The 11,034-nt window shown below is 37.5% G+C and overlaps 1 protein-coding gene across 2 annotated transcripts in view; it reads right to left on the bottom strand.

The window, feature by feature from the left end:
* Positions 1–4,710: 4,710 nt before the first annotated feature.
* Fbxl4 (F-box and leucine rich repeat protein 4) overlaps positions 4,711–11,034 on the bottom strand; it is a 78,465-nt gene continuing 72,141 nt past the window's right edge. Inside the window, exons 8-9 of one of the 2 annotated variants that reach the window (XM_028877996.2) lie at positions 10,519–10,831; positions 4,711–5,248 (exon numbers count right to left, since the gene is read on the bottom strand). In XM_028877996.2, coding sequence (XP_028733829.1) covers positions 5,085–5,248; positions 10,519–10,831 — 477 coding nt within the window. In that variant the 3' untranslated portion in view covers positions 4,711–5,084. Of the gene's footprint in view, positions 5,249–10,518; positions 10,832–11,034 lie in introns of those variants that run through there. The other variant, XM_037202473.1, reaches the window with a different exon arrangement.

Raw genomic sequence — 11,034 nt, 5'->3', positions numbered from 1 at the left:
TAATCTCCTTTGATCTCCTTGGGTTGGAGTTTTCCTTCTAGGACCTTAGGTAGCACTGACTTTTTAGGTAGATATTGTTTAAATTTGACTTTATCATAGAATATTTTGTTTTTTCTTCTATGGTGATTGAAAGTTTTGCTGGGTATAGTAGTCTGTGCTGGCATCTGGGGGTCTCTTGGAGTCTGCAAGACATCTATTCAGACCCTTTTGGCTTTTAGAGTCTCCATCAAGACGTCAGGTGTAATCTACTAAGTCTGCCTTTATATGTTACTTGCTCTTTTTCTCTTGCAGCTTTTATATATGCTTTCTTTATTCTCTATGGTTAGTGTTTTGAATAGTATGTGGTGAGAGGAATTTCTTTTATGGTCCAACCTATTTGGTGTTCTGTACACTTTATAGGCACCTCCTTCTTTAGGTTAGGAAAATTTTCTTCTATAATTTTGTTGAAATATTTTCTGGATCTTTGAACTGGTAATGTTCTTCTATTCTTATTATTCTTAGGTTTGATCTTTTTGTAGTGTTCCAGATTTCCTAGATATTTTGTGTCAGGAATTTTTTAGATTTAATGTCTACTTTGACCAATGAATCTATTTCTCCTATTATATCTTCAATGCTTGAGATTATCTCTTCCATTTCTTGTATTCTGCTGGTGATGTTTGAATCTGTAGCTCCCGTTTGCTTACCTAGAGTTTTCATTTTCAGAATTCCCTCTGTTTTTTTTTTTTTTTTTAATGGTTTCAATTTTCATTTTCAGGTCTTGAACAGTTTTATTCAATTCCTCCAATTGTTTGTGTTTTCCTGGATTTCTTTAAGAGATTTATTCATTTCCTCTTGAAGGACCTCAACCATCTTCATAACTTGGTTTTAAGATCACTTCCTTGTGCTTCAGCTGTGTTGGAATTTTCAGGGCTTGCTGTGGTAGGATAGCTGGTTCTGGTGGTGACATATATTGCCCTGGCTATTGTTGATTGTGCTCTTATGCTGACATCTAGGCTTCCGGGCTTGGGGTGATTATAGGTCTAGATGCTTATTTCTGTGTTTGTCTTTGTTAGGTGAGTGTTTTATTCCTTTGTTTCTGTTTCCTCTCTGGTCTTCTTGGTTGGTGTGTCTTGTGGTTGAGCAGGTAGATTGCACTTGAGTTGGAGGCTGGAATTCTAGTAGCCAGTGTGGTCTCTAGTAGAGTTTGAGGCTGGGATATGGCAATTGGGAGGGTGCAGGACTGGGTATAGCACAGTCAGGCACTGAGAGTGTGAGAGATAGGGGAGTTTGGTGGGCCAGCAGTCTACCTGAACTTCTGGTAGTCAATGTGGTCTCTGGTAAAGCAGAGAGTCTCTGCCTTAGTTGGCAACTGGGGTATAGTGATTAGGAGGGCATGGGACTGGGCATAGGCTGGGCAGATATTGAGATAGTGATAAGAGTGGGGGGGGGTTGACATGAGGGAAACTTACGTGGACTTTTGACAGCCTGTAGGGTTTCTCAAAATTTTTATTTCTGAGATTATATAATTACATTTCTCCTTTGCCTTTCTCCCTTCATTGCTCTTTCAAACTCATGACCTCTTTCTTTTTCATTAATTTTTACATGTATATATGAATACACACACACACACACACACACACACACTGTATTCCTAAATACAACCTGCTCAGTCTGATTAATGTTAACTTTTATGTATGTTCTAAGGGCTTACTTATTGGTATTGGACAGCTAGTTGGCATCCTCTTCCTTTTGGAAGACAATTTCTCCTGCTCTCAGCATTTCTTAGTTGTTCATAATTCTTTGTGTAGGGTTGTGACCTTATGGGCTTTTCCCCAACCACTTTGGCATGTGTACTGGTGTCATCCTTATTCAGCTCGTGTTTAGAGTATCATTCAGTATCATAGTGAATGGCTTTTGATTTTAGCCTTTGCTGCAGACCTGATAGTGTTTTGTAATAAATTCAACCAAAAACTCTAGGGCAAATATATATGAAACACATTTAAACATCTAGTTTTCTTCATAGCTTCATGTACTATCAACAGGTAGACAAGACCTGTACTCTCACATAAAGCTGTAGTTTAAACTATTTTGAGCAACATGTTAGGAGCCTTAATACAAATGCAAAGGCAATTTCCAATTTCCAAATCCACTCAAGTATGTGATAGAGGGGCTTCTATCCAACCTTCAATTGGAAGTGATTAATCTATCACATACTAACCAAAAATTCCATCAATGCCTTCCTTCCAGGTGATGAATATGCTTCATAAAAATCATTTTTCACTTACCTGTGTAAATATTTGGCAATGTCTATGTGTAAAAATTCTCTCTCTCTCCCCCCCTAGACATTATATATATGTATGTATATATATATATGTTTGTATACACACATCTATATATCTGTATAGATACATATATATGCAAATTCTTATTTTAGACCAGTGTCTGCAGATAAACACATAAGGGGTTTGTATGTGTGCTGGGCATTGAATATAGGAACTCACACTGCTAGGCAAGCTCTTTACCACTAACTACCATCCTTAGTTCCTGTAATTAATTTTGATGTTAGGAACATTTTAATTAAGTGAAATCTTCCCATAATGTATTTAATTCTTCTCATTAGTAGAGTCATGTGGCAAAAAGGTTTTCAATTTTGCCTCTTAGTTACCAAAGCCCCATAGTCACTGCGTAGCCCTGCAACAAGTTTCCTGGCCTCTGCTCTAGAACAGAAGCCACACTGAACACTTTCAAAGCACAGGTTAAATGCCCTGCGTTTCCTTGCTGCCTTTGTCAGCCGCTGATCATCAGCACTCATCAAGCCCTTTCCGCAGTGATTTCCTCATCTGTAGACATGGGTAAGCTATGGCAGCAATTTCACAGGTTAGTGAAAGGGTGACGTGAGTCAGCAAATACAAACCTAGTAATAGTGCTTGACACAAAGTAAGTAAGTATTCAGGGAAGGTAAACTGCTAGCTCAAGACACAAGCTTGTAATCAATTCTACATTTCCTACTCATTGGGTAAAACATCAGAAATGTTTATGTCCATTCAGAGACGAAAATAAAGCCCCAGTGCATGAAGATGGGAGCTAAGCAGGACTTCTCAGCATTCTTGTTTCCATCAAATAGGGGGCCAGGCAAGGCACACTGCAGTCTCATCAGGATGGTAATTCTCATACCCCTCTTTTCAGTGTAGAGAGTGTGTAGAGATCTCTTACTACTTTAAATTTCATATTACATTCTTTATAGTCTAAACAAGAATAAACACAGTAATAATAATGTATGATATTCACACTTTTAAAACATGACAACTCAAAATACATACATTACTCGTTAAATAAGCATATGCTGCATGCCTGCCATTTGCTTATGTATAAATTTACTAGCTTAACACCTTTGAAAGAAAAAGTGCCCTTATATATGTACTAGTGAGAGTTTTAAATGAATTACACTATGAGAAAATTTCAGCTATTGCTATCCAAAAGCTTTCTGCAATGATGAGACTGTTCTACACCCCCATGTCCAACATGGTAGCTACTAGCTGGTCACATTCACCTAATGAGCAACTGAGATGTAGGCCGTGAAAACTGAGAGACAGCATCTTAAGTTAAAATACAATTAAACAGATCATGAGACAGCACAGACCTACAGGATTACTGCAGGACACATGCATGTTGGCATATCACATTTTTGCCTTGAGTAGAAAACTCTGTTATACTCTAGAGTTAATAGGGCCCCACCTCTGAATGCCACGAAGGAAGCATTTTTGTCACTTTCTAAAGAGGAAAATTCAACCAATTCATTATGTAACAAAGTTTCCCTCTCCTCCTGACCCTGAATGACAGCTATTACTAATTCTAATTACTAAGTTTTGAATCATAGAAAAAGTATAAATGAGATCCACACATGTGTTGTTATACATGTAACTGAGCAGCCTTAAGTAAAGTCCATATATATGCTGTTATACATGTAACTGAGCAGCCTTAGGTGAAATCCACATATATGATATCATACATGTAACTGAGCAGCCTTAAAAGAAATCCATATATATGATGTCATAAATGTAACTGAGCAGCCTTACGTAAAGTCACATATATGTTGTCATATATGTAACTGAGCAGCCTTAAGTGAAGTCACATATATGATGTCATACATGTAACTGAGCAGCCTTAAGTGAAGTCACACATATGCTGTTATACATGTAACTGAGCAGCCTTAAGTCTCCGAGGTAAGTCTGTAGGGCATCTCATCTGCTTGGCAGCTGGGGAAAGACTTCAGTTAGCAGTTTACCACTTGTATTTGGATATACCTGTGTTTTTATATATCTAGCAGTCAAAGAAAGATGCAGAGAGAAGTGGGAAAAGCAGTAATTTTCCAGCTGAACAATTAATATATCAGCTTAAAAAGATCTCATTTGGGAGCTGAAGAAACCTGATGATGTTGGATTTGAGGCTAGCCTGGGTTACACAGCAAGCCTTGTCTCAAAATAAATAGCCAAACAACAACAACAACAACAAAAACCCAATTATATCTAAAAGCAATAGTCCTGGACAAAAAACAAGTCTCTCCAATTGAATTTTTTCACTTACTTTTTTGGTGCTTTGGTACTGGGTGAGCACTGTGGCTCTGAGCTATATTCTCGGTGCCTCTACTTTCAGCTGGCTCTCCCAATTTTGTATACAGCAAACAAAGTACTTGTCAGGTAAAAAAAGCTTAATAAAGATTCTTTACAAAGAGGAGATGTGCAAAATCAACTTTATTTTTCATAAATATTATGATTATTTTATTGTCTAAAATATTCCTTTAAAATAAATTAGAGCATTTCCATATTATTCCTTTAACATACAATTATTGATTAAAGCATATCACTGACCGACATAATGGGAAATAACATCAGCAATTCACACATTCCTAAAGAAAAGTGCCTGCAATATTTTAAAGAACATTCTTTTTTTTCACTTGATTTAATGAGTAATTGTACATTTCCTTTAAATTCTACAAATGTCTTAATTCTCAATATTATATAAATTAAGCAAAACAAAACCAAAGCCATCTCCCAAATCAAATCCCAGCAAAGCATTTTGATCTTAATGACAGAACAGGTGTGAAGTCACTGAGTAAAGCTCTTTTTTATGAATACTTTTGGAAAGCTGGCATTGAGTTCTAACACAGCCCTGTTATCAATTTGGGAACAGAAGGATACATCAAGGAGGGAAAGATCTTTGCAAGATTCCAGGAGCTTTCTCAGGGATGCTGGACTTACCATTCTTGTTCCTGTTTAAGAAAACAAAGCATCTATAAAAATGTGCTAATAAGAAGTTCCTTTATTTTTAATTTTAAGCTTATATAAAGTAAGTAAACTTTTAAAGCTAAGCATTTTTAAAACAAAATACTTTATATTAAATGGTTTTGCTTAAAAAAAGAAAAGTTGAATATTCTCTGACAATTGGCAATGAGAAGCTGAACCTTGTCAATTTTCTACCATCTGACGAGTCCATTCCTACTTTAACGCCTTCTGATTGTCCCTCACCTCCCTCCATCGTCACCCCAGTGCAAGGGGTTATTCCCACCTCACCTTACTTAACCCACAGGCTACCCATATGCTGCCCATTAGGCAGCAAAGCTGAAAATTCACCCTCGATTACAGCTAAGCAACTATCCTAACAGTCTTGAGCATCTATTTTAGGCCTGGGAATGAAAAGATGAGTGTGCCACATCAGCCTTAGGGAGCTACTGACCAAGACCTACAATAAACAGCACTACAAAACTCACTGTCTTAGAGTGGGGGGCTGGAAGACAGATGAAGGATGACAACTGATTTCTGCCTGTGTTAAATTTGAAGTGATTATAGTATATCCAGTTGGAAGCTAAATTTAATAAATTATGAAAAGCATATAATACATGATAGGCACTTAATAAATTTCAAATATTACATGAGTCTTAGAGATGCTCTTCTAAAACACACCCTGTTTTAATTACAGCTTTTCTGGGAGAAACAATCACTATCATAATACATATGCACATTTACTGACAGAAGTATTAGGATCTGGGTTATTTATTTGTTTGTTTGTTTTCTGTAATGCTGGTGATCAAACCCAGAGCCTTGTGTACACTAAGCAAGTGCTCTTTACTAATTTGCAATCCAGACCAGGATAACATAAACCACATTCCATGTAACTCCTTTCCACACCCCTTACTCTCATGGGCTCCCAAGATGTACTTATAAGGTACTTCCTGCCACCTGTTTGTACTTGGTCCCAAGCTAAACCTGCACAGATTCCTCCTGGAATTGGGATTCAGCAACCAGAAACAATGGAATACACAGTCTTCTCCCATGGAACCATCTATGGGAAGTCACATTCTAGGCCACAAAGCAAGTGCCAACTAATACCCATGACTTGAAATAACTTACCACCTCATCACAGTGGAATAAAACTGAAGTCAAAAGCAAGAAAAAGTAGAGAAATTCCTGGGGATTGTAAGTGATGAACAGAGTCACCAAAGAACTCAAGGAATATTTTTTTTAAAAAATTCCTATAACCAAACAAGAATTAAAGCACAACATACCAGAACCTTGGAAAACAGCTCAGGTAATTCTAAGAGGAAAGTTTAAATATTCCCCTGTTTTTAACATTAAAAAAAAAATAACCTATTGATACTTCAATGTCTTAGAAGAACAAGAATACGCTACACTCAAAAGCACAAGGTAGCAATAAATAGTAAAGATCAAGATAGAAAATAATGGAAACTAAAATAACAGTACATAGAATCAAGGACAGAAAGAGAGGTTTGAATAGATTCCAGTGAAAACCAGGAACACCAGAGAATGCTTAGAAAATGTATAAGAAAAGGAAGATCTGGAAGTACCTGACAAATTCCTAGACATGCATGATGTACCAAAATTAAATCAAGAACAAACACATAAGCAACTTAAATCCATAACAAGAAGACTGAAACATTAATAAGAAAAAAGTCTTCCCACAAAGGCAGGCCAAAGACCAGATGGATTCACACCAAATTCTACCAAACCTGAGGGAAGAGATAAAGATGAACACTCCTTCAATCATTCTACAATATGGAAAAGAAAGGAAAGCTACCAGATTCACTATATAGAGCCACTATTACCCTGCTATTAAAACTGGATAAGCCCACAACAACAAAAACACTATAGAACCATTTTTTTTCCTGATGAACATAGATGCAATAATTGCCAATAAGATACCTCCAAATCATGGGGCCAATGAGATGGCTCAGTCAGTAAAGAGATTTCCACACAAGCATGAAGATCTAAATTTGGACCTCTCATAACCACAGAAAGCAGGCACAACAGTACCCATCTGTCACTCCAACACCAGGGAAGGGAGTAAATTGTGGTTACCGATAGTGATAGTAGTTGAGCTTGGGGTGCAGATAGGCAGATCCCTAGAGCTCACTGGCCAGCCAGTTTAGACAAATCAGTGATCTCTGGGTTTAGACATCCTATCTCAAAAAGTAAGATGGAGAAGTGATTAAGGAAATTATTCAACAATGGCCTCTGGTCTCCACATGCAAGGGTGTGCAACTCCAAAACAAACCCTCCTTACATATACATTTATATGTATACTTTAAAATTACATTTAAAGGTATATGTAAAAGATCATACACCATACTTAGTTGGTTTTATCTCAGGGATTCAAGGATAGTCCAAAATACAACAATCAACAAATATAAAAGATAAATGACTAAAGGAAAGGAATAACATGATCACCACAATAGACATAAAAAAATCTTTGATAAAGTTCAATATCCCTTCATGATCAGAGTCTTAAAGAAACTAGAAACAGAGAAACATGTCAACATAATAAAGGCTATATATAACAAACCAAAGGCCAAAACACAGTAAACAAGGGAAAACTCAACAACATAAATGAGGTAATGATATTCACTCTCACTACTCTTATTCAATACAACATTTGTAGTCTCAGTAGAGCTAAGATAAGAAACCAAAGAAATACAAATAGGAAAGACATCAAAGTACCCTTATTTACAGAAGACAGTGTCCTAGACTTAAAAGACTCAATGATTCCACAAAAATTCTCTTAGATATGTCTGACAGACACATTCCAGAAAGTAGCAAGTTACATAGTCATATAAGGAAATCATAAGCCTTCAATATTGCAAAAATGGCTATATAATGCAATGCAATTCCCATCCAAATCCCAATCACATTCTTGAAAGAAATAGAAAAAAGTATCCTGAAGTTAATACAGAATTTAAAAAATGTGGGAGGCCAGGTCCTACCTTTGAAAAGAGTTCCTATGAGGATGAGAGAGGGATAAAAAACTTTTAGATAGAAAGATAGAGAAGAGGAGAAAGACAGAAGGAAACACAGGATAGCTTCAGGAGGACATGGATCAAACTGCAACAGCCCCTTCTGTCTTTTCAAATGGACTTTTTACAACAAAGACCTCCCACTTGCTAGATCAAAGCACACCTCACAGCCAAGTGTAGATCCTTCCAAACACATGGTAACCACATCCGTGGTCAAATCATTCCCTTATGCAGCCCTGCTGGGTAAAGCAAATTCAGATTCTTGGACCCTGAGTAAGTACCCTCTGTGGGTCTCTACAAAAAAAAAAAAAAAAAAAAGACCAAAAAACAATCCTAAGGAGAAGAGCAATGTTTTGGATATCATAATACCTAATGTTAAACTGTATACTACAGAACCACAAAAACCAACTGGCATGACACTACTACAAAAACAGATACTCAGACTGTTGTTGTTGGGTCTTGGCAATGTGACACAAACCTAGACATATCTGGAAGGCAGAAATGTCAACTAAGGGACTGCCTCCATCTGACTGACTTATAGGAAAGTCTCTGGGGGCACTTTCTGTATTAAAAGATAACTGATGTGGAAGGGCCCAACCCACTGTGGGCAGTGCCACTTTCTGGGAAGGTGGTCTTGGGTTTTATAAGAAAACCACAAGGAAAGGGCAAGTAAGCATCGTGACTCAATAGTCTCTGCTCCAGTGTGGGCCTCCATGTTCCTGCTTGAATTCCTGTCCTGACTTCCCTCAGCAATGGACTGTGAACTAAGAGCCGTAAGATGAAATACACCCTTTCCTCCCAAGTTGCTTCTGGTTGTAGTGTTTATCACAGCAATAGAAAGCAATCGAGGACAATGACCAATGTGGTAGAATACTTATTAAATAAATGTACATATTTTTAGCCACAGATGTCAAAAGCATACATTAGAAAGAACACTCTTCAATAAATAGTTCTAGGAAATCTAGCTCCCCACTTGTAGAAGAATGAAACTAGATCCCTATCTTTTATCCTCTGCAAAAATCAATTCAGAATGGCTCAAGAAAGACCTCTGAAAGTGCTAAGGGAAAATACAGAGAAAACACTCCAATATACAGGGATAGGCAAGGACTTTCGGAAAAAGATTTCAAACACAGAAAATTATTCCAAGATTGACAGGATTACATGAAATTTAAAAACTTCAGCACAACAGAGGAAATAATCACTAAGAGACTGCTTACAGAATGGGAACAAAATCCTTGTCCATGGTACACTGGAAAGGATATTGGAATCTATATAAAGAAACACCCAAAGAACACCAAAAAAGGAAGCCATCTAATCAGTCAGTGTGCTAATGAAATGAGCAGCCAGTTTCAAAAGAAGAAATACAGTTATCCACTACATACCTGAAAAAGTGCTCAACATCTTCAACCATCAAAAAAATGCAGAGGAAACTTCTTTGAGAGTTTATCCACCCCCATCCCCAACACCTAAGAATGGCTAACATCAAGCAAACAAATGACAACACGTGACAGTAACTGTTAATGAAGATGTGGGGAAAGAGTAGTCCTTATAGTCTGTGGGTGAGAATGTAACTGGTATAGCCACTATGGAAGTCAGTGCTGAGGTTCCTGAAAAAGCTAAAAATAGAACTAACATATGATCCAACTGTACTACTCCTATGTATATATCTGAAGTCAACATACCACAGAGAAATACCTTTATAGCTATGTTTATTGCTGCACTGTTCACAGCAGTGACTCCAACCAGCCTAGATGTCCATCAGTAGACAAAGGAATGAAGAAATAATGGTAAATATACGTAATATGAAGATAATGAAATCATGACATTTGCATGAAATGGAAGCCTTGGAAGATAATTATGTTAAGCAAAATAATAGATAAGTACCCCAGGTTCTCATATGTGTACACTAGATTACATTCATACATACTTGTCTATGTTTAAATAGGAATTCTTATGACAGTAGAAAGGTGAATGCGAAAGGAGAATAAGAAATGTTAAGGGAGACAGGAAGAAAAATAAGAGTAGTGGAATACATTTGCTCTGAGGGCAAAAGCAGGTACTCCCTGGGAGGAAGATGAGGACCAGGAAGGGGACTATGGTGTGATGAAGGGTTTGGGGGAGAGGGAAATGAGTAAGAATAAAGTAAACTAGTGTATAGGTATGAAAATTCCAGAACAAACTCCATCATTTTGTATGCAAACTTAAAAATATTTCTATATTGCATGTGCCCTTACCTAATATGTCCAGTTGCTGTAGTCTGGTACAATTAGATGCCAGCTCTTCTATGTCTGCGTCACACACAGACCTGTTAGCTGTAAGAAAGAGTTTCTGCAAGTTTGGGAGCTGGCGTGCCAGTCTGGCAAAGCACCCAGTGCTGCTCTGAAGGGTGGGACACCAGCCGAGGTCCAGCTCCTCAAGAAGCACACACCCAGAAGCCAACTCCGCTATCCCATTCTCTGTAATATTCTTGCATCTCCACAGATCCAGGGTCCGGAGGTTTTTACACTTGGCTCCTATCATGCTGGCTATCACATCATAATCTTCAATCTGAAAGTCAAACAATTCCAATCTTTTACACATCATATGCAGGAATAAAAACAGCTCACAACATTTTTCTTTTCTTCTGGTTTTTCCAGACAGAGTTTCTTGGTGTAGCCTTGACTGTCCTGGAATTTACTCTGTAGATCAGGCTGGTCTTGAACTCACAGAGATTTGCCTGCCTCTGCCTCAAAAGTCCTGAGATTAGAGGC

Source organism: Peromyscus leucopus, chromosome 2, assembly GCF_004664715.2.
Source record: "Peromyscus leucopus breed LL Stock chromosome 2, UCI_PerLeu_2.1, whole genome shotgun sequence".
Classification (NCBI taxonomy): domain Eukaryota; kingdom Metazoa; phylum Chordata; class Mammalia; order Rodentia; family Cricetidae; genus Peromyscus; species Peromyscus leucopus.
This window is presented reverse-complemented; position numbering and strand designations above follow the sequence as displayed.